General features: G+C 40.5%; 2 protein-coding genes across 9 annotated transcripts in view; one reads left to right on the top strand and one right to left on the bottom strand.

Moving 5' to 3' along the window:
- The window catches only part of POLK (DNA polymerase kappa), a 36,096-nt gene extending 32,249 nt beyond the window's left edge, over nt 1–3,847 (bottom strand). For 5 of the 7 annotated variants that reach the window (XM_086629053.1, XM_086629055.1, XM_086629054.1 and 2 more), the window contains exon 1: nt 3,586–3,847. The gene's annotated coding sequence lies outside the window, so the exon portion shown is untranslated. Of the gene's footprint in view, nt 1–3,246; nt 3,332–3,585 lie in introns of those variants that run through there. The other 2 variants (XM_086629049.1, XM_086629050.1) reach the window with 2 other exon arrangements.
- Nucleotides 3,848–4,276: 429 nt separating this feature from the next.
- Nucleotides 4,277–24,673, top strand: part of CERT1 (ceramide transporter 1) — an 83,929-nt gene continuing 63,532 nt past the window's right edge. For both annotated transcript variants that reach the window (XM_086629201.1, XM_086629202.1), the window contains exons 1-2: nt 4,277–4,458; nt 8,251–8,385. In XM_086629201.1, the coding sequence (XP_086485327.1) occupies nt 4,363–4,458; nt 8,251–8,385 (231 nt within the window). In that variant the 5' untranslated portion in view covers nt 4,277–4,362. The remainder of the gene's footprint in view (nt 4,459–8,250; nt 8,386–24,673) is intronic.

Genomic DNA, 24,673 nt, shown 5'->3' on the forward strand with positions numbered 1-24,673 from the left:
TAAAACACCAAAAAAAACCCAAAATAAACAAAAAAAAACTAATGAAAATTGTTTTGACAAGAGATGTGGAAAGCTTAAGTTAAACTGCACTGTAAGTGAATGGAGATACTCTTGGGCAGAACTGAAAATCACTTGTGCCAAAGACTGTACTTCACAAATAAGCATTAAATACTTGATAATTTCACTACTTCTGCCAAGCATTGAAAAATACTTGAAGAATAAAGAATTGAAGAGTGAATGCAGAATACACAAGCCAAGCAAACTGATTCAAGAGTAATTCTCAACAAGATGGAGATAAACACAGCATTATTTACCTGATCTTTCATCTTCGGAAGACATCATAAATAATAATCTTTATTAATAGAATATGATTATAATGATCCCTCTCACTTCCTTGTAAAAAGATGTTTCTCCAATAACAATTTAAGTATCACCTGCTCTAACTTCTCTCCTTCTCAGCAGGGTAAACCACCTAAGACAGACATGTGCAAGCAAGCACGTCAGACTGTCTTTCTGAACTATCTGCTCAATTCTTTTCAGCCACAGGGGGTTTGATATTTACTAGAGTCCTGGTTTCCGAATAGCCCCGAGAAGAGGACCCCTGTCAGTTTTAATCCTGTAGTGATTTATAAGAAAAGAACCAGCACGAGGAACTGCACAGCAGTGTTATCAGCATTTAATATACAGTGTTAACAACTGGGTTCCCTACTAGTGCATTCAAAACTGCTAGTTTCACTATTCTTTCTCTCTCAATATTGAATAAAATCTAGTTCCCTAGAAAACAGAATCTTCTAAGATGAAAGTATTTTTATAAATGTAATAAGCTAAGGTACGTGATAAATTAATACTGAACAGAAAATCGAGCCAGAATTCACAGAAGTGAAAATTCCAAGTGCCCAAGCCAACACAGGAAAAAGCACTATTTTTAAAGCATTTAAAAAAAACATAGATCATCAAACAAAGAACATGTAAAACTCAGCATTTTACAAAAAACATAGATCTCACACAAGCATCTAGAATTAGCCTTCAAAAATCAAAGCCCTAGAATTATGTCTTTTCTGAACTCACTGGCTTTAAGATACAACAAATTACAGGCAATTCAATCCTTTTAAAAAGTAAATAATTTACACTGCAAAGTAAAAAGAGACTGCTTCTGACAACGCGCAAAATTAAATGTCAAAATATGTATTTTACGCCATTCAACAAACTGTTTGAGTAACTCTTTGCTTATGTGAAGAGTGATGCAAGTGGAACAAGTGGAACACTCATCCCCTATTAATTTTCCACAGGCAAGATGCAGTACAATTCTGTTGTAAATCCTGCTTTCAGCTTCTCTGTTGAAAAAAACTCAAGTCTTTAAAACTTTGAAGTTTATTCAAAGGGCAAAGAATTTTGGTATCTTCTTGTGTCTCTACTCAGTATTTTTAAAGACCTTATTTATTTCAAGTTTCTAACCAAGTTTTCCTAGCACTTCCGGATTACTGAAAACAAATTTTTAGCAGTTTAATCCATAAAGAAAATAATGAAGGAACTGAACTATTATTAACAACATTCATCAGTAAAAACTACACCAGAAGTAGTCCAGATGTTCCAAGCACATCTGACACAGTACAATTGCTAATGTGGGTGCCCACCATGGGAGCAGACTAGTGCCAGTATGAAGAAACACTTCCAAAAATATATATGAAAAGGTTCTCAGAACTTAATCTTTGCTTTACAAATCTACTCCCACTGCACCACATTCTTACTAATACAGACATGGCCTGATCTCACTAAGAGGAATAAACTGCAAGTTATATATGAAAAAGATGGTCACAACACTAAAAAGAAGAGTTAATTTACACAAGGTAGTCACAACTCCAGTACACCTTCTGAAAGAACACAAGCTGGTGACGTTATGGAAAAATAAGACATATTAAGAAGATGTGGCAGATGTAAAAAAATCTATTAGTTTGCACTGAAAGCAAACCATGATATTAAAACTTGAAAAGGTAAACCTTTTGAAATCCAGCACTTATTCATTTAAAGTTTGGTTACAAAATATTAGCTAGAATTAATAACTAAACAAATATTCTCTCTAATAAGGATAAGTATGTTTGTTAAACAACCTGAAAGAATATCTACCCATAGCGCTACTTCTGGAACTAAATGAATAGTCCTAGACTGAAAGTATGACAGCGCATGCCTACGTAGTACATGTCACTGTCAAAAGGATTTGCTCGGACATGTCTCTCATGTCCTGCTCTCCATTAGGATAGATAAAGAATTTCATTCAGAGTTTAATGGGGAAAACACGGTTGGCTTTACAGGTGATATCACTTAACTTCATCAACACACTGCGGAGAAGAACTACAAATTATTCTCATAGGTATCAATACATACAAAACTCAGCCACTCTGCTTAACAGATGCAGTACGTTGCAACAGACACTAAGAAAAAATATCTTGCTTGGTTTCTTTCCAAACAGATAGTGAATCAAAGAACACCGCTCCTCAACAACATTTTATACATTACAAAATTGTCTAAAATAGCACCTACAGCAGACTCATATTAAAAATTTTCTGTGCTGTCCAGAGATTACACACATACTAAGATGTCTGTGACTGTTCTTTATTTCTAATTGTTTAGGACAATAATGCTGCTTTATCATTCACTCTCAGTGCTGCTGCATTCATTGTAAATATCTTTATAACAGAGACTTTGAGTTGGTACTAATATTATCTAATTTTCAGCTGCTACATATATGGTGAGTGCATATAAATAGCTGTGTCAATGCTAAGAGCTCTTTTTAAAAAATAATAAACTCTCAATGGAAACTTTCAAGCAGCATGGAAAAATTACAAAACGATTTGTCATAAGGAGGAAGTCAGAGCAAACAGAATTGTACAGCATTGCTCTTGCATAAGTGTGTGTTCCAAAACTGAAGTTTTCTCAACCAACATTATTTAACACTTCTTTTTTTTTTTTTTCCCAATAATCACGAGAATGGAGATGAGCCAGGAAAAGCCTTAAGGCCTTCCCACCCCACTACATCTGTTCATAAATTGTGAAGTGACACGTTCAACTGTCTTTTTTTTGTTTGTTTTTCTTTTCTGTAAGTATCAGAAAATATCTGGTGTAATATCTCCACCTCTAAATATCGGCACGGATGCATATGTCAGACAAAAGTCTTAAGAAAAATAAAGAAAAAGTTTCGTTCCTTAAACCGTGAAAATAGTAGAGGAATAAAAGACAGGACACCACTACCTCACAGCTGAAGCAGACTGCCGACCGCCACTTCCCGCTCTGCTCACCAAACGCCTCCGGGAGCAGCCGGTGAAGCGGAACGAAAGCGGGGGGGGCGCCAGGAAGGAGCGGGCTCCTGGGGCCGAAAGCGCGACGGCCGCCGCGCGTAGGGCGCGAGCCTCCGCAGCCTCCTCGCCCCGGGGAGCTCCGCCAACCCCGCGCGGGCGGCAGAGAGCCGCTCCCCGCGGCGGGACGGCCAGCCCTCCCCTCACGCCTCACCCGGGAGCCGGCAGCCCCTCCCGCCCCTTCCTGCGGCTTCCGCGGCCGCCATTTTTGTTGAGGGAAAGCTTCGGCGCTCACCGGTTTGAGGCGGGGAAGTCAAGGCCACACTCTCTCTCACACACATCCCTCGCACTGGAAAGCAACCAGGGCCGGAGAGACGCTTCGCCTCACGGGGGAAGGAGCGCTCCCTCACCCCACACCAAATAAAGCAAGCATCGCCCCAAGCAGCACGCCTGCCCTCGCCCGGCGGGAGCGCAGCTGCCCACCTCCTCGGGGGTACGGAGGCGAGACCCGCCGGCAGCGCCACAGAAACGACGAAGCCAAGATGTCGGCCAGGCGCGGACGGCCGCCGCGGCTGACTACACCTCCCAGCATGCCGCGCCGCGCCAGTCGGCACCAGGAACTACCTTTCCCAAGAGGCAACGGTGGCCGCGCTTCCCGCTGTGCAGGGGAAGACTACGACTCCCGTCAGCCGGGACAGAGGACGTGGGGCGGAGCTGGTAAACAGCGGCCCAAGCGCACCCGCCTCGCGTAAGATGGCGGCGGCGGCTGCGGCCTGAGTGGCAGGCGGGTGCTTGCTCGCTCCTCCTCCCCTCATCACTTCTATGTTGTGGCTCCGGCCGCGGGCGGGGGCTGCGGAGCCGCGCTGAAGGAGAAGCCCGAGGCTGCCTGCCGGGGCGCCGGCCAGTCGCTGGCAGGGGCGGGCGGCGCTGGTGGCACCCGCGGAAGCGGAACGGTGCCGCTCAGGTAGAGCCCGCCGCTCCCCGTCCCTTCGGCAGGAGGAGGCTGAGGCTGCTGCGGGCGGGGGCCGCTTCAGCTCTTCCCTGCTCGGCGGTGGCTGCGGCTCGGGTCTCCATGTCGGACAACCAGAGCTGGAATTCCTCCGGCTCCGAGGAGGACCCCGAGACCGAGCTCGGGCCGCCTGTTGAGCTCTGCGGGGTGCTCAGCAAGGTAAGCCGCCTCTCCCCCGCCCCACAGCCCGCGCCCTGCGGCCTCTTGCTTCCCCTCTGCACCCACGCCCCCTCCCCGCTTCGCGGCTGGCCGAAGGCTGTCAGCTCCGCTCGCCTGTCTCCTGCCCGCTCCGGAGGATCGGGCCGAGGTTCCCGGCGCCGGCGGAGGGGCCTGGTGGAGGGGGCCGGGAGGCTCCGCGGGAGGCGCTGGCACGGCCGGGGAAGCCGCCACCTGACTGCAGGGAGCCTGGCAGGCAGCCGCTGCGGTGCCCGGCGCCAGCTGCCCGCGCCCCCTCCCTCCGCCGCGGGCACCAGCACATCCCCGCCGCCGGGCCCCCGGCCTCCGCGCCGCTGCCGCCCGCCTCTCACCTTCCCGGGAGGAAAATCTTTTTCGGGGGAGTGCGGCGGGCGCGGCTTCAGCCCGACTGGGCGGCTGGGGAAGGCGGCGTCGCCGCCACCGCCGCCCGGCCCAGGGGTCCCTACCGCCCCCTGCCCCCGCACCGAGCCTGCCGGCTGCCCGGCGTGACGTTCCGGAGAGCCAGGCCGGGGAGGAGCCGGTCGGGTGCGCCCGAGTCGGCGGCGGGCCCGGGTGCGGGCTGGAGCCGCGGCGCCCCGCTCGCCTCTCGGGAGCTGCCGGCGGCAGGCGCAGGCCGCGGTCGCTCCGCAGGAGCGGGCACCGGCACGGGACCGGCACAGCCTTCAGTCCAAGTGCCAACACAGGGCAGTAAAATACTCCTGCAGCGAGACACACAGGAGGTGGGCAGGAGCGGAAGGAAAATGACAGTAGAGCTTGTTTCCCCTTTTAAAAATAAGCATAAGTTTTGGGGGTTTTATCGCTGAAAATAAAATGACTTGCAAGTATGCATTGGGTGATACTGGGAAATTTTATTTTTGGAAGTACTTTAAAGTTCAATTGCTAAGTTTGAACGCAGGTGGGTTTTTTTTTATTTTATTACAGAAAGTACCTGCAGAATAATGTTGAAATATCTTTAGAATGGAAGCAGTATATGATTTGAATTTTTTTCCTGCTCTACACGGTAAGACTGGATACAAGCCAGGGTAGGAGGCACAGGTTGGTCACAAGATCCAGAAGTCATAAACAGGCCCTGGATGCTGAGAAAAAAGCCATAACATTGCTAATCTTCTACTTTTTGTGAGGGACTCGGTGAATTCCTTCCAGCCTGAAAATGTTTCTCACCCCAGAAATGAGAGGAACTGTTAGGAAAAGAGAAGAGTCTCAGCTTTAATTTGTAAGATCATGTCATCTAATAGTGGATGGAGGAGGGAGACGATGAGATGAATGTGAGATGTTACAGCACTTAAAACATGAGGTTTTGGTTTAGTGTAGTTTTAATGTGGTTTTTTTTCCATCACGAAATCTTCCTTTGATTAGATGCTTCCCTCATTAGAAACTTTGTGGAACGTAATTCATTTTTGTGTTGGCAAATTAAATACTTTATTAGTCCAGGTACTGTTTCTTACGGCTGTAGTAGGTGAAGCCGTGGCTTCTGACATTCCATAGCATAGGTATGTGCAAACTTTTATTTTCCTGGATGATTATGCTAAGCGTAGCTGACGCAGACTTTCCTGTGAGAACGTAAGATGTAATGTGAATAGGTAAGTAAGTGTGGTGAAACCTGTTGCAGTAAATGTGCTCGAAGGGTAAGTTTACCTTTCGTTAGTTGGTGCCTCCAGACTTGTACTTGAGACAAACTAATTAAAATTAAATGGTAGCATACGAAACTTTCTACTGAGGAAATGCTTATTTTTAATAACTTGCTGTATATAATTAAATTCTGAAGTGATAAAAGTGGGCTGCTGTTCTCTGTGTGCTTAGTACTGTTTCAGTTGTTTTGCCTTTCCCTAAAGACAGAAGCTATGAAGGAAACAGAGTAACTTGATAAGAGAAGCTAATTAAAAGTATGTCTTGGTCTCTTTAAATGTTTCAGAACTCTAGGCTTTTTTTCCATTGTGTTTTCTGCTAACAATTCTAAGGTGGATACAAAGAAAGAATTTGAGCGTGGAAGAGTCTTTCTTAAAGCACAAGAATCTAGATGCTTGAAAAAACAGTGACCTTCTCATTGCCAAAACCTTGTGCCTACCCAGTATTCTTTGAGAAATCTCTTAATTCATGGCACGTTTTGATTGCAACAGCTAGTGTTGATTAAAACTGCAAATGCAAGGTTGACTGCTATATTTGACTCACTTAACTCCGTCAAAGAGGGAAGGGTGCTTTCACCCTGTCCCTTGCTCTTTTGCCCAAGATAGCTTTGGACTCTGCCCTTCACATCTGGGAGGAGATGGGAATGTGAGAGAGGGGGAAAGAGGAAGGCAGGAAATAATGTACCTCTATGACTGCTTGTGCTACCAGATGATGTACTTGAGCGCAGCAGAGACTTTCTTTAAGACATACTGAACTTAGAACTCGATGTATTAAGAGATCAAAAAGTGCTTTATCTTTGAAGAGCAAATCAAGGTCTTATGTATGCTTGAAAATTGTGAGGAATTTCTCAGCTATAAAACTTGTTTTCCTTAGACCTCCTCTTATTTTTAGTAGAGTTAACATGTAGTTATGGAATATGTATTAAATAATACATGTGGTATAATGTGGAAATGAGCCTGTTAGTTGACTTTCTTCCCCTCCATTTATATATTACAAAATGATGAATAATGGTTAGAATTAAATGGTAAAAAGAGCTTATTTCTCAGAGCTTTTTGTCAAAGAATGTTGTCATGGTCAAAGAAATGCTTGCATGATAAAATTTTCTCTACTTTTGTTTACATTTTATGTAATTTAGAGGTTTTGAACTGTGATTAAAGACCAAGCACCAGTGTGTAGAAAGAGTTGTAGAACAGCCCTGATGTTCTGTCAGTGTTGTATGATTCTACAAAATGCAGCTGGGAAGATGTTGCAAATATAAGATTAATAATCAGAACTTTTAGTTACCTTTTACCAATCTCTGTTGGATGAATCCAGGACTTGTTCCGGGAATATCAGTTTCATTCCACATATGAATGTGGAGTCTGTAGAAAAATCTGAATAACAAAAGGGTGATTGGATGTCTACCCATAAGCAAGTATCTTCTTAATGAGAAAGTGCTTAGAAATTAAAACTGAAAGCAATACCTATAGGCAATATTAGATCGATAAAGAACTGATTACTCTAGGTACTACAATAGTTATAAACTGTCCTGTGGGATAATGGCATGTTTGTATTTGTATGAAGAGAACTAGATACTTTAGTAAAAGCATTTTGTAGAAATTAACTTGTACATAAAATAAATTATTTCATACATAAATTTCATTATTTCAAGCTTAAGTTAGGCTTTTGGTCTAACTCCAGATTTTAAATCTGGTGGCTAAACTCACCTTAGTGATCAATGTTTTATTTTCCCCCTCTCTCCTTTTTCTTAATCCGTGTCATCAGTATGTTTATTACCTTTATTTTAACTGGCCTTGGCAAAGCAGTTGTGGTCAAGTCATCTATTATCATATTGTTCATTTGAAACAACTTGGTTTTAGTTGTTACTAGTTCTTAATACCTAAAAGTTAGCGGTATCAGTGGGACACTGTGGAGCAGGGCAAGGAGTTCTTAATAAGAAAACAACCTTTAGGAGTTTGTAAAGTTATTTTAGGAGCTCTGAGCAGAATAAAGTTCTCAGTTGGGAAGAACTTATTTTTAAAAGTTGCTTTTTTTCCTCCTACTGCTTGAAAACCTGGGAAATATCAGCCATACTGTCTTTTACTGTTATTTTTCTATTAGCTCATCTTTGCCTTTTTTTTTTTTTTACAGTGGACGAACTACATTCATGGGTGGCAGGATCGATGGGTAGTTCTGAAAAGCAACACACTCAGTTATTACAAGTCTGAAGATGAAACTGAGTATGGCTGCAGAGGCTCTATCTGTCTGAGCAAGGCTGTGATTTCAGTAAGTGCTGTTTCATTATTGTCATCTTTTAGTGTTTTGAGGTGCTGCATATTTGTGGGCTAATGTCTGGTGAAAGCATCCCTATTAGGTCATCTATTAGGTCAATTCTATTAGGTCATTTGTTATGAAAGTTAGTGGTATCAGTGGAGCACTGTGGAGCAGGGCAAGGAGTTCTTGATAGCAAAACAAGCTGTTCTCATTTGTGGCCACAGTAAACAACTTTTCATCTCTTATATTAAGAGTTTTCTGTGGGTAGGGATACAGTTCGCCTCTGGAGGCTGCAAAGTTTTTCCAGGCATCAGCCTAAGATCCCAAACCAACTTCCCGAAGGAGATACAATCTGTCACAGCATTTACACTTTGCATTAGAGAGAGAAGGGAGTAGTCCTTTGACTATAGTTTCTGAATATGACTCTGTAGAACATTTCCAAAACAAAACGTTCTGCCACGTGCTTCCTCCTCTGAACACGTTAGTGTGTTGCAGTTTTTGACTAATGCTAAAAGATCTGGTATTACACTGGTGAGAATAAAGAGCCTTACATATAAATGAAATCTCATAAAGATGACTTGGCCTTAGAAGATAAAGAAAAAAAATCTGCTTTTTGTAGCTTTCAGAATTATGGTATGTACAAAACGCACGCTGTAGCTTTTCTGTCTTACTGTTAAATAGTCAGTTCATTTATGTGATTCAGGCAAAAAAATAGCTGGACTTCTGTGTAGCACACAAGCTCCTAGAGTAGTAATGTTAAATCTTATTATTTATGTTATTATTCCACCGAATGTGGGTTTTTTCCAAACTGAATTACAGATGACAAATGAGAAGTTTTCTTTCTTCTTGACATTCAGCTTACAAATAGAATTTTATTAAACATACTTGGTTTGAAAACAAACAAACAAACAAACCCAAACCACAAAGCAGCACTGGATTGATTATACCAACTGTATACGTTTCAGAAAAAAGCTTGTGGGAAAAAAAAAGCAGATTTTTGTATTTAGATGTCTGATGGGTGTTGTGGTCATCTAAAAATTAAAACAGATTACCTTATTTATTTTAAAACTGTTTTTTAAACTGCATGGACTTTTAAAACTTGCTCAAGATTTGACTGACTTGGGAATATATGATGTACAACAGTCTCTAGGAATTCTGACTTAAGTGTACTTTTGGGAGTCTATAGTACCAGCCTCTGATCAGGACTTCCAAAATGGTCTCCAGTTCACTAGCAAGGTGCTTAACATGCCAGCCATGCAGAGACAGGAAGGTGGTGGCAAGGGCATAGGCCAAGGGAAGTCTGGAAGCATGCTGTAGACCCCATCTCAGCAGCCTGAATTCCAGTCGTGGTGGCAGAGTGAGAGCTGATAGTGATGCTGCTGTTGCTGCTGGGATGTTTTGGTACATTGCACTTTGTGAAGGCAGGTTGGTGAGCCTGTCTTCTAACTAAGAAGTGTATAACACTGGAACTTCTTACAGATAGCTTTTTTTCCTCTTCTGTCTGGCACTTCTTACATCTGGTAATTTGGACTTGAATTGTTGGATTTTTTTTTCAGTTCTTGAGTACATTGAGAAAAACTACAGGGTTGAAGAAAGAATAAGAAGTGGGCACAGTTCTAAAAGTTCATCTGGTATTTTAGTTGTTCCATTTTCATTCAGGCTCATGCTTTGTGAGTGGTATTTGACAATTTAATTGCTTGATTGTGGTTAGAGATGGCATCTCTGAAACCTAGTAAACTCCTGGTAATTACTTCTAGCTGCAGTTAAAGTGATTGTTGTGTAAGAATGGGAGGTTCAGGAATACTGTTGGATCATTTCATTTCTCTAGGATTTAGAAACTTGTTTTTGAAACTGACATAAGATTATTCTATCTCTTATTTTTCAGAAGTTATTCTAAGCCAGAGTTTCAGCATGAATGCTTCTGGTTTCAACAGTTGTTTTGTTAGCAAACTGAATATTTTTTAAACCTATGATTTCAATAGAAAATTAATTATGTCCAAAAATAAATGTTTAAAATACTTCTCCTGAAGTACATAGTTAATCTTTACTTTCATGTCCTTGTAATGTCTTACTAACTATAGGCTTACTAGCATGTATTTAAATGCATAGGAGAACACCAATAGCTGATAAAATAAATATGAGGATGATAACATGTGAAACTACTTTTGTTATCAGTGGAACTTAGGTCTTTACTATATGTCTTGTGATTACTTTGATAGAGAGGGGAAGTCAGGTTTCTTATGGCTTAGTGTTCTGTAGCACTGATTTGGTGTAGTTGGGATCTTAATCTTGAGTATTTTTCAGCAGTCTTTCACTATACTGAAAACTTAGTTTTCCTTGATCTTGCTGATCTAGAGTCAGGCATCGTAACTACCTATGCCCTAAGCTGGTATATTTCAGGATGTTTTCCTTCAGTACAAAGCAGGACATGGGTGTTATAAAGTCGTGTTGATGGCTCTCATGCTTCCTTGCAGAAAAGGTGATTGGCTTTTCATGAAGCTTTCTTTAAACACTCAGATTAGATATGCATGTTTCAATGCATGTAATGTAATGATTTTCTGTGTGTAATTAATGCTAATAATGGTATAGAATGTCCGCATTTTGTTGATGTGCAAGCATAGATTTGGAAACCTGCTGTCACTGAATAGTCTTACTGTACTTCCAGCAATGAAGATCAACCTGATAAGTCATCGTATTAATTGAGACGTGAATGTTGTATTCAGAAAGCTGCAGTTGCTCTTGTTTTATCATTCTTATCACACTGGGCAGAGATCGATAGACATATAATTCTACAAGCATATGTTATAAGAAGACACTTGTCTCTCCCCTCTTTGTGTAATGAGAGGAAGGTTTGTTAAATTAGGTTGTTAAAATACTTCTTTAGGTATTTCAGGTGTAGAATTATAATGTCACCCCTCCAAAACAGGTAGGTTCCTTTGACAGTAGTCTTTAATTGAATGAAAAAGATGAGGTCTGGTTGGACTACTTGCTATATTAACCACTGGGACTGAAAAAAATTGTTTTTTCTGGAGTAGAGGACTAGAGGATGAATATTGGTTGTGCACTCACTGGATTACATCAAGTAATGAACTGTCAAGAACTGGCCGTGTGAATTAAGTTATGGGGTAGGACAATGAAAGTCAATACATGATGCGGAGTTGCTTTTAGCCAGATAAGGAGAAATACTTCTAAGATGTTTAATTGGTTTAATACAGGATGGAGTCTTGATCTCAAGTTAAAAGTTCTCCTGTGTGGTCAAGGGATGAGAAGAAATTATGGGTATCATAAAAAGTTCATACATACACAGATTTAAGCTTTATTGTATTCATCTAGCCTGAACATCCTAAATTACTGCTGTAGTTGGTTGTCAAAGCCAAATGGCATTTATTAAAGATATCCTTAATTGCTGTAAAGCTTTGTTTTTCTTTCATTCCTGAAGTCAAACTTTCAATAGGGATTTCTGTGTGCAGGATTAGGAGTGGATGCTGACGGCAGTCCTCTAGTGGTGGATCTCTGGGATTCAGATTTGGAATTGGAAGGTCTAGAGTCTGTCACTAAGAGAAGAAACAGAAATGCTCAGTGGAGCTGGAATTCCAACTTTCAGGCAAACTGGCCTTTCAGCTTGTACTGGCTTTGCCTTGATTACTGCATCTGCTCTGATAGTAGCATCACTGCTATTGTACAGAGTGACTTGCACTAACTCTATGGTATACACAGGATAAGTTAAGCTGGAAGGGAACTCTTGAGGTCTTCTGCTGTGCATGCTGCTTCAGGCAGTCTCACAGAAAGGCCAGCACTAATTTAGTCCTGGCGGTAATTTAACAGATTTTCAAACTATTTACACATTATTAATGACAAAGTATTTTTCTCATGAGTTGTAGAGTTTTTTAGGAAAGGACTTTTCTGGTCAGGATAGCTCTTCTACATGGATTCATGTGGAGGATCTTGAAAAATACTTTTTTTCAAGAAATGTCGTGCTTCCTAAATTTTAAGAATGTTTAAACTCAACTGTCTGTGAAATTTTTATTTTTTGTCACTAGAGGTGACTACATTCAGGAAAAGTTCCAAAAGCTTATATTCCAACTTAACTTTCAGTTTTTCTTCGGATAAGAATCACACTTGCCATGTTGTTTTAATACGGTGTTTGGTCTTCATCTTCCTTTCTGTATATATTACTGATGTAGAAAAATTTCTTGATTTCTAATTTGGTAGCTTAAACAAGATGCAGTAACTGTGATGCAATGATTTTCCTCGGTTTTAGTTATGCTGTGAGGATGCATACTTAATGTCAAGATCTTAATGGAAACATGCTGTTGGTTATTAGTCTTTTCTTTTAGAACACTTCATTGCTGTTGTGTTGCGAAGAGACATTCAGACAGTTCTGTGGAAATGCTTACACCAGGATTGAGCAATAACCGATTTGCATAATGGAGATATTTTCAGTAAACTTTTTTCCAGAAACAGTAGTTAGAATACTGCTTAATGACGGCAGTAATGATGTTTTATATTAATATATAAGTTGCAAGCCATTCCCCTTTAGAATGGACTTCTGAAAGGGTAAATTTCTTGACTATCTGTTGTGAGTATCTGGAGCTCAGGACAGGCAAGAAGATAGAAAACTAAAGTCTGTTTGAGAGACAGCTCAGTGATTAGCCTTAGTTTTTTTTTTTCCCAAAATAATGATAAATTGTTATTGTGAAGAAACTAATAAATATTCATGTCTCATAAATTAGGGCTGGTATAAACATGTGTCTGGTTCCAGCTTATGAAAAGAACAAGAAAACTATATGTAAAAGAGCTAAGCTGGCAGTTTCTAATTTTAAGGTTCTCATTTCCTTACACGTAATCTGCAGAAAGAGTGAGATGGTTCTTTCCAGGAATTAGCCACTAATAATTAAAAACTTACCACGCTTCTTAAAGATACAGTTCATTGAACAGCCACCCTTCCTCACTGTAGCAGTATTTCTGGTTTATTTATAGGATGACATTGGCCACCATTAATAATTGGGCACTTGTGAGAGGAAATACAGACTAACATTTTTAAAAATAGATTGACAAGTTAACAGAAGATGCTTCATGCATTGGTCAATTTAAACAGGTACAGAAGCTTCCTATGAGAGTTTTTTCCACAGAAACTTTAAACACTACAAATATTTAAGTTTTAGAATAAAGATGTGTATTTTTAATTGGAGATGTCAGTACTAGACAAATATTCATAGTAGCATTGTTTGAAACACTGTTAGCATGAAGAATCATGTCTTGCAAAATAGACTTTCAAAAATTTACCTTGACATTAACAGTACATTGGCATATTTCTTTTAAATTTTATAAAATGTGCAATGTAACAGTATTTTGGAAACAGTTGGAAGTGGTAGTGTATAGAAGTGGAGGACTGATGTGGGCAAACTTTGAATTTACTTTTTTCTAGGTACTGCCCCAAGCTTTGGTCTTGCTAACAGACCCGCTTATGATAAAAGAAGAATGATGTAACTGCAGCTTTTATCTACTAATAGGTTTGGTTCAGTCTGTTGCTAGTTAAGTTGAGTAGCAACCAATAGCTTTTAGTTAGTGAAAACTTTTATTAAAAACAGCTAAGCTATAAATCTGTGCCCTGGGCAGAAATACCATAGCAGTAATTTGTAATAATTGCTAATTGCATGGGAAAATACTGTTTCCAACTGTCTGAGGTTGGAAAACAATCTGTTTTAGTATGAAGTGATGAGCATTTAATTAAATAATTCGTTTTCTGTAATTTGATAAAATGCTTCCTCAGCCTTAATTGCTGTAAAAAGATGACCTGAGTAAACTAAGACATAGAATACAAGCCCTGACTAGATGGAGGTTTATTTAGGACACATGGCAATTAGTACCTTTAGACTTTGGTGTGTGCCTTATATAATCAAGCAGCTAAATCCAGACTGGTGGAAAATCTTAGCTAAATGGGAGAGAAATCTGAATGGATATTCTAGACAAAGGCAAGTGCGGTCAGGAATGCTTACTCATATGTGAAAGGCCCGAGGTGATTGTATTCTGGAGAGGAAAATGCCAAAGAGCAAAGGGAGAGTGAGGGAGATAAAGGGAGTTGATGACTGGGAGATAATGACTTTGGGCCGGTGCTAGTGCAGCATGCAGAAGTTGCTTGGAACATGTGATTCTGCTGGACAATTATTTTTAGCGTTTACATCCTCTGTACAAATTTGTGTGTGTCTTTGAGTTATCTGAACCAGCAGTGATTGGGTTGATGTTTAAAGTGAAAATGTAAGAACATTGCCCTGTACTTATTGAAGTGCCATAGAGTGCTAGTATCCCTGGGAAGCAAAAAGCAATTATTTGGCAGGGTGGAGAAACAGAAGATTTCTTCTTTAGTATGTATTGAGGAGATTAAGTCAGAAGTGGAAAAATACATATCCCAGCTCAGATGACACTGTTCTTCATATTATGATGAAGAATTCCATAATGATTAAGATGTGGAAAAGATCAGTAATGTGTATTAACCAAATACTTTAGGGTTACTTAATATTGCTGAAGAATGCAGCTTTAGCACTTGAAAATAATCGTGTGTTATCACACACTTGAAATTAAGGGTGTAATCCAACAGCATTTCTGTCAACTTTTATCAATTAGAATGTCATTCCCTGCTTGACTCTTTATTGAGAGAATAAATTAAGTTTTAACAGCGTTTGTGATTTGATATCCACTTCAGGATCATAACTCCTGCCTGTGATTTATATCGGAGCATTATCATGCAGTGGAGCATTTCTTGTGAATGCTATACCAAGCCTTAAGTCATTCTAGTGTTTGCATTTGGTGTTAGGGCTATGGTTCTGTGGTATTTGCAATCCTTATTCTTGCTCAATCTGAATTTGTGTACATCTTCATAAGATTGATTTATTGTTCATGAATACGGTTGGTTCGTTTGTCACCCCACTCCTAGTTGGTAGTGTTGCTCAACAGCCCTGCTAGGCAACCTCCCGTTGATTGTCTGATCTGTCTTGTGATAGCCGTTAATGACATTTTTAACATCTCTATTGAGGATTCCTACAATACTAGACCTCAGTTTCTCATGTGCATTCCTAGAATGCTAAGTAAAAAGATCTGAATATTCTTTTTTTGCCTACTAATATGCAGCTGCACCAAGCCATCTCCTGTTTTGCTGCCTCCTAAAGTTGCAAACTTATCAGCCTTTCACTTGTTTGTACGCTCAGAGTAGTTCTTCGTAGATGAATACTTAGATACTGTTTCTGCTTCTCTCAGTTCATCTTTTTGTCTTCTCCTTCAGGCATACACTTCAGTTGCTGCTTTTGCCGTGTTCCTCATGAATTCTAATCAATGTGGATTAGGTCAAATATTCTGGCTAACTTCAGCCACCTCTTAGTCTGTTTGGTGTGTCTTTCTGCTCAACTGACATCCATCATTCCTCAGTTAAGAGAAACAGTGGGAACAGAATTTGCTACTGCATGTCTCCAGGCATCTAACCCAGACTGTATTGTGACTAGTCTCTAATTCTGTTCATCACGTTTTTTAAGTTGCTGTCTTCTAAAGAGAAAAGTTTCTTTTTCTTCAGCTTTCTTTTTAAGCCCTTTCACAACTAAATATGTGTCCATATGTAGATACATATGTACACAAACATAATTACACATATACCAGGGAATTTGAGAGAGCTGTGAGGGGAGAGTTTAGACTGACCAATCAGGTCGATTTTAAACTTTAGAATGAAAGTTTTTAGCCTGAAATTCATTAGAAACGTGCTTTGTGCTTTAATTAGTTCTTCCACATTGATAATTATAACTATACATATAGTGCTTACACACTAACCATTATCTTTACGTATTCAAAGCAGTCAGTCTTATATCTGACTTGCATCCCAAATTAGCTGTAAGCATGCAGTACCGTGTAGCCAGTACCATATGGCTGGCCTGAATCTTTGTTCTTGGTGGTCCCAGTTGTTGAGGTCAAGGTGACCTGACTGAAGGGCTCTTCAGTAAGGGCCGGGGGTGGGTAGATAACAGGACAGGGACAGAATTGAAGTAGGCATCTACTGCCAAACTGTCCCCCCTCAATTTAAGGCCTTTTATAACCATATTTTATAAAACGGTTGAGACTCCTGGTACTGGACTGCGTGTGGTGTGATGCTGGGGAGGTGTTACTTTCCCAGGCTGCAGCAAGCACCTTCCCCTGTTGCTCAGTTGTTTGGGTTTTTTTCCATTGTGTAGAGCAAAAACACCCTTCCTGGTGCTGGAGGTTACACTTTTTCACTCACGAGTAATTGAGCATTAATGAGTTGTTTATGGTTTTGAGGCCTCTGCTTTTAGCCTGTGTCCATACTTTCAAGGCCCCTGTTATCTCATGCTTAAATTGTGTGTCCTAACAAGAGACAGCTGGTACCAAGGTCTCATTCACTGAGCTGGGTTTCATAACAAGTTGATAATGAGCCTTACAGGTCAGGACTGGGGCCTTGCCTAGTTAACAAGGCCTGCGGCTAGTAATGTTAATACTGCATTTATGGAAATGCTTGTGCAGTTGCACTGTATGAAATTGCTTATGTTGGGATTCAAACCAAGCTAATCTTAAGTCTTAGTGTGCTGCTTTCACAGGCGCAGCAGGCCTCTGCTTTTAGCCCTATCACCACTGCTTCGTGGGGTGGGAACTCTCTGCTCCCATCACTGTGAATCATAGGATGGTTTGGGTTGGAAGGGACCTCAAAGATCATCTAATTCCAACCTCCCTGCCATGGGCAGGGACACCCTCCACTACACCAGGTTGCTCAAAGCCTCATCCAACCTGGCCTTGAACACTTCCAGGGGTGGGGCATCCACAACTTCTCTGGGCAACCTGTTCCAGTGCTTCACCACCCTCAGAGTGAAAAATTTCTTCCCTCTGTATAATCGAAACTACCCTCTTTCGGTTTAAAGCCATTGCCTCTTGTCTTACCACTACATGCCCTTGTAGAAAGTCCAGGGTGCTCTCCTCTGCTGGTTCAAGGTAGTGCTGCAGAGCATGGCTTTTCTGTTAGGGTAGTATATCGTTTCTGGGTCTTGCCTCGTGGTTTTCTTGTGAAATCTATGTGATGCTGTTGCTGCTGATGTATGTACAGCTATTGGATCTTCCGTGGCACACTGCAGTATGTTAGGAAGTATTTCTTCTCTGAAAGGGTTGTCAGCCACTGGAATAGGCTGCCCAGGGAGGTGGTTGAGTCCCCATCCCTGGATGTGTTTAAGAATAGGGTGGATGATCTACTTAGCGATATGGTTTAATGGGGATTAGGGATGGTTGGACTCGATGATTGCTAAGGTCTTTTCCAACCTAGAAATCTATGAATCTATGTAGTATGGGATACAACAAAGCTAATCAATACACAAATAGTGATTTTAGGAGTGCAGTGTATATGTGATTCCTGTTTCTGTATTTGACTGTCCTGTACAAATAAACTTCTACAGAAGTGACACACAGAGGTTCTGCATCCTCTAAAGTTGATAAAAAGTTGCCTTGCTTGTGCCTGATGAGTAACTCTAGCTTCTTGCTGTGTACCTGTGATTCCTGATGAGCCTGACTTGGTGATTTAAAATGAATTCTAAGCTGGTGTTTTTCCAGGTGGTATAATTCTGATTTTTTTTTTTCCATTGCTGATGCATGATGTTGGTGGATAATGCAAATATTTTGCCACTAATAGATACACGAAAAGCGTAATACACATTTTTCTGCAGGGGAGTTGGTTCTCTGGTTCCCACCAAAATGACAACAGGCACACTTCCATTTCCAGTATCTCATATTCTGATAGTTAGTTCTAAAGGCAAGTTGTTATGACTATGGTAAAATTAGGGATTCTACAAACTATGTTCAAACAGGACAGGCCCATTGGTTATATGCTAGTTTCTCATGTTGCATATCTGAATCTGTTAATAGCCCATCACTAATCCATGGAGCTCTTACATAGTGGATCCACAGTCATTTAGGCTATGGCTGTGTGTGCATGCTGTTTTACAACTACTTCATCTTGCCCTCATTTCTTCTAATATCCCAGTGCCATTCCATGTCTTTGACCAAAGTTTAGCTGATATTACAAGTGCACTATTATACTCTAGATCTTGCTATTACAAGTCATTGATTTTTCAGTAGGCAGTTGGGAATAGCATGTGTCAGAGGTGTGTTCATATATAAACCAATATGGCATGACTTGATACTACATAGTTATTTCACGTTATTAACAGGGAAATAATTGGATAAAATATTAACAATCTGGGTACTGTAAGACTATAGGATAGTTGACTCCCCACAAAAAATCTAAAACTTATTTTTGTAGTATCACTCCTGCATCTGAACCTCTCTGTCAAGTGTGCAGAAAACCAGCTTGACCAGGCTTGCTCTTGAGATCTGTAGATTTCAGATTTTAAATGTGGTTTCACTGCTAAAGTAACACATACACTATGTGCTTTTTTTGGACCTAAAAAGGCGATTCTCGGAGGGAGAGAGCTTCTTTGCAATGGATAAAATCAAGCTAATTTTAAAGTTTGCATAGCATGCTAACAAGCTAATATTAAATTCTACTTAGCGTGCTTTTGCTTTCAGGAATGTAATGGGCCTCTACTTTAGCTAAGTTTTGGAAACATTAGATAATTACTATTTAAAAGAAAGAACGGTGTTGAAAGGCATTTTGAAAGGCAAATATCCTGATGTAAGACCTGAAGTGAAATATTTGGGTAGTGGCAAAGAATGTAAAAATATTTAAAAGGCTTTTATATTTTTAAGCCTATTTTCTTGATAAGATTTTTCTACATGAATAAATGTGCCATTACGAGGAATTTTTTCTTTTAAATGTAGTAATGAGCAAATGATTAGATGTCTCATGTTTTGCCACCTAAAAGGGTTATCGCTGTTTCAGTAGGCATAAAGCTGTCTTGTTTACATGCTCATTTGCAGTAAGGTTTTCCTACATCCAGTAAAAAAAAAAATGCAGCCAGCCGATGTAACTAAAAAGTGGGTTCTTATTGCTGAAGAATAACAGCAAGGAAAGGCAACACATCCTAGTCTAATGTTTCTATTAGGTTTTGCCTGGATTTTTGAATTCAGAAAGGGAAACCAGAATTTTATGTTGTGAATTTTGGTTGACTGTAATTCCTCGGGTTTGTGGATCTACTTGGCTTTTGTTTCAGGGAGTGGTGGGGGGAAGAGTAGTACAAATAAAGTAAATTAGAACTTGCAACATGTCTTGGGTTTTCAGTACACTTTTAATAAAATGCATTATAAACAACAAAGTATAACGCTTTCTCTAATTTGCTCCACCCTGAGAGTTAGGTCTAAGCTAGTTAATAATACTAAAAAAAACCTTGCAAAATTAAAGTTATTGCTGTATTTAGTAACTTTAATGTTTATACTTCCAAAGCCACATGTCTTCAAAAATAACTCTTAGAGACAAAAAGATCTTGGTGGACTTTTATAATGGCACGGTGTATATGGGAAGGGTGGGGGCTGCTGGAGAGGCTCTTTGAGGAGAGACTGGGCTGTTTCCTGCTGATCGTGGCCAGTTACAGCTGTCTCCAGCAGACCCACTGCAAGGCACAGTTGAGCCCCTCAGCAGCCGTGGTGGCGCTGTGAGATAAACATTGCTGAAGGGCAAAAATGCTGCTCAGCAGCATGTGAGAGAGAAGTGAGGAAGAAGTACAAGAAACAGCCCTGCTTGCATTGGGGTGAGAGCAGGAGGGGTGAGGAGGTGCTCCAGGTGCCAAGCAGAGATCCTCCGCAACCCATGGAGGAGAGCACTGTGCAGCAAGCATTTCCCTGCAGCCTGTGGAGAGGACCGCACCAGACCAGACACCCACACTGCAGCCTGTGGAAGACCCTATCATAGCAGCTGGATATGCCCTGAAGGATACTGCAGCCTGTGGAGAGCCCGTGCTGGAGAAAGTTTTTATGGTTTAACCCCAGCTGGTAACTAAGCCTCATACAGCTGCTTGCTCACTCCCCCCGTCTGGGATAGGGGAGAGAATTGGAAGAGTTAAAATGAGACAACTCATGGGTTGAGGTAAAGACGGTTTAATAGATAAAGCAAAAGCCACACACACAAGCAAAGCAAAACAAGGAATTCATTCACCACCTCCCACAGGCAGGCAGGTGTTCAGCCATCTTCAGGAAAGCAGGGCTCCATCATAGAATCATAGAATCATAGAATGGTTAGGGCTGGAAGGGACCTTCAAAGGTCATCTAGTCCAACCCCCCTGCAAGGAACAGGGATATCTCCAACTAGATCAGGGCCTCGTCCAACCTGGCCTTGAACATCTCCAGGGATGGAGCATCCACCACCTTTCTGGGAAACCTGTTCCAGTGTTCTACAACACTCAAGTGATGATCAACTCTCATGAGTAATGATTATTTGGGAAGACAAAATGCCATCACTCTGAAGGTCTCCCCCTTCCTTCATCCCCTTGATTTTTGTGTCGTATGGTATGGAATATCCCTTTGGTCAGTTGGGGTCAGCTGTTCCACCTCAATCTCCTCCCTGGTGGGCTGAGGTGAGAAGCAAAAAAGGCCTTGACAGTGTAAGCACTGCTCAGCAAAAATGAAAACTCTGCATTGTCAACACTGTTTTCAGTGCAAATCCAAAAAATAGCCCGTAGTAGCTACTGTGAAGAAAATTAACTCTATCCCAGGCAAAACCAGCACACAGGTTTATCCTGAAGGGCTGCAGCTGTAGAGAAGATCCATGCTGGGGCAGGGGAAGAGTGTGAGGAAGGAGCAGTAGAGTTAAAGCATTATGAAATGACTGCAGCCCTCATTTCCCATCCTCTCCTGCCTGTGCTTTTTACTTCTGTCTTTGTTTCTCACCATCCAACTGTAATTGGCAATAAATTCAATGAATTTTCAGCAAGTTGAGTCTGTTTTGCCCATGATGGTGGTTGGTAAGTGATCTCCCTATGTTTATCTTGACCCATGAGCTTTTAATCTTATTTTCTCCTCTATGTAGCTGAGGAGAGGGTGTGATAGCATGACTGGGTGGTGGTCTGGCAGCTGGCCAGGGTCAAGTCACCACAGTAATCTAGAGAGTCATTATAGACATACCTTGTGATTAACGTACTTGTTTGAAAGAATGAGAAGGGACAAGGATTGTTCCGAAGCAGAGGGAGGATTTTGCTGTGTGTACTCAAACTTTGGGGAAGGAAGAAATCTCTAAAAGAAAATACAGTGATGCTGCTCATTCAGAAGAAATAATGTCAAGGAAGGATACAAGGAGGAGTAGACCATTTGGAAGAGCAGTGTTCAGGCTGTATTCTGAAAAATGAGCAGTGATTCCAGACAGAAATATGTTAACTTGACTGAATACTTCTCCTTAGTATTTAATAGGGTACAAAAGACCATGTTTTTAGACCTATCTTGTCTGGTAAAATTCTTACCAAGCATAGTATTCATTAGAAAAACACATATTTGGATTCAGCTGATGGAGAGGGTTTTTCCATTGATGATTTTATGTACTATTCACCATGGTAATTCATTTCACCATCTTTTCTGTTCAATGGTTTTTCATAAGTCAGCATGTTTTCAGCCATTTTAAATTTTGTAGAGAGGGGACATAATTCCTCTTCAGTCTGGATCTGTGATGAATTAAATGCTTTAGAAAAATTATTTTAAGATGTGCACTTTTTGAAACTTGGCTGATGTTTTCCACTGACTTTTTCTTTTTTTCCCTAGCTGAATAATCACGGCCTTTGCCAGTTCCAGACTGGTTTTACATTGGAGCTGAAATGCAGTTTTCATGTGTACTTTTGAAATTAGTTCCTTCAATCGTACAGCACAAATCTCGAAGTAAACTTTTTGTCTTTTGGTTTTTGTTAGCACGTCAACACAAGTACATACAGAAACTGTTCATACAACTTTTCCTTCCTGTTATCAGATAAGGTCTTTTTTTTATTCGCTCCCACAGCCAAAATACACACTTTGGTCTTAGCCTCACTTCTCTAACTGCAGTGTTTTTCTTATTTTGGTACATGCTGCTTACTGAAAATGGCAAAGATATTTATTTTGATCTTGTTACCTGTTACTTTACATTGTTTTCACTGTCTTCCTCTTTTTCTGTTGCATCAGATAAGCTACTTTTTTAAGCTCCTCAACATCATATTTCTGTAGCTCATCATAAGAGATATTACGTCTTGTCTCTGTTTAACATGTGGTAGTGGGTTTTGTCCATTGCTTCCTAAATTATCAAGTATGCACCTCTTCTTTTGTCTAGTTTGCTTCCTCCTGCTGTGAGGAGGTTCCCTTGCTTATGTGCGAACACAATCCTCTTTCAAACTTCTGTCTGTTTCAAAAGTAATACCATGTTATAGATGCAATTTAGTGTATTCTGATAATTGCTTGTTCCCTTCTATCCTTTCTTGTCCTATACATATGTTGTGGTTTAGCCCCAGGCAGCAACTAGGCACCACGCAGCTGCTCCTGGACTGATCTTCTAGATTTGCTGTTGGAAACTGAGAGGATAGAGGGATTTTTGGCGTTCAAGTGAATACATCCAGGTCCAGAACCTTTGGAATGACCTAAGAGAACATATAGGCAGATCTGCAGATCTTGTTGTGGAGTAACTGCTCTGGACTCCTTCTTTATGGAGGAAGTGATAGTTTGTTCAGGTACTGTGTAACTGGAGGATTTCAGGAAGTTGCAGAATGCTGCAGAAGGGACACTTTTTCCTGAATTCCATGGGGATGATGGAAAAACTAATCTGCAAACCCCTGGACAAATTGTACCTTGCATTGTAGGGAAGTGACACTGTTCATGTGTGAAACGATTGTGTATTCAGCTCTGAGTTGGCAAACACTGGTTATGATAGCCTGGCTTGCATCTCATTTTTCGGGGTACAGCTTTTCATGTCCACTTTTATAAGAGGTATTTAAGTTGGAATTGGTGGAGGCTGCTGCCTTTAAAGGATTTTTCAGGCTTGTGAATGTGAAGATGCTTGCAGGTAGATAGCAGAGTTGCAAAGTCTTATTCTGGTTCTGTCCCATCAGATGAAGCAAAAGACAAAATGCACCAACTCATATTCTCCATGGACAAGAAGTGATCTTGGGGTAGTTTGTCCCTATACACATGCTACTTGCAAAAAAAAAAAAAAAAATCTGCAAGCGTGGGTGACAGCATTTGCATCAGTGGAATATATGCAGAGCACTTTACATTTATATGGGGAGAACAAGCTTATGTTAAGCCAGTTTTACTTATGTAAGGCATTTTTTGTTTTTTAAAAGCTGATAATTAGCGTTTTTTATAGCTTTAGATGAATTCTGATACAAGGCATGTGAGTTTAGGCCTTCTTTTCAAGAAAATCTTTTCAGTTTGATTACAAAAATTTTAATTCATTTTCTCAATTTTCATTTAAGTACCTTTTCATTGACACCATCCTCAAGCCTACCTGGAAAAAAGAATAAGTTCTGTTGTTAATTTGCTTTGAGCTGCACTAAGAGAAAAGGAGAGTGAAACATCAGGTTTCTTGTTTTAGCTTAAAGCCACGACTAAAGTCTTTGCTAATCATTGAAAGCTAACTGATCATCAGAGGAATTCAGATCATTCGAGCTTTTTCCCTTAAGAGGATTTTTTTTAAAGCCTATTTAAGTAAACCAAAATGCATCGCTTCACAAAATGCCTTTTCTAAAGCAATAATTTCTTACAATTTTGTGGTAGTTTTATTAGATGGAATAAAACAGATAGTACTTAATATTTGCCTTCATTGTAGAAGTACTCTCTTATGAATATAGTGCTCTTACAAGATTTTTACGGCTATGATAACTCAGTCCACAGAAAAGTAAATCATGTATTCCAGCAGAATGAATAAGAACATTAGAGGTTTTTGAAATCTGGCTTACGTATTACTGGAATTTAGAAATTCAAGAATGCTATTTAACAGCTGAACAGGTTTTCACATTTAACTGCGGGCAAAATCCATGTGCAGCTATACTAAATTTTTCTTAATCTTATATGAAAACAATTACTTATTGGCATCACAAAAACCAATAAGAAACTGCTCTGTCAAAGCCTCAGGGATAAATAGGTTTGTACTGCTGAATTAGGTAAGTATAATACTTGTCTTCAGTTAATATGTGTTATTATAGTGTATAACTCTGGTGTATTTGTAAACTGCAGTTGTCTTCATAGCAGTATGTGGTATTGTTTTGTTAATAACTGCGATGGTGCTAGGCTGTGTAGCAGCCTCTGCTGCATTTATACTGGTGACATTCGTGTCAGAGAGTGCTAAAGAATGGTGGTTCTCATTTTCTGTAGACCTCTGTTGTTTCTCTTGTGTCCTAGTGCCTTGCTTGGTATTTTC

The sequence above is a fragment of the Tauraco erythrolophus genome, chromosome Z, assembly GCF_009769465.1.
Source record: "Tauraco erythrolophus isolate bTauEry1 chromosome Z, bTauEry1.pri, whole genome shotgun sequence".
NCBI lineage: Eukaryota > Metazoa > Chordata > Aves > Musophagiformes > Musophagidae > Tauraco > Tauraco erythrolophus.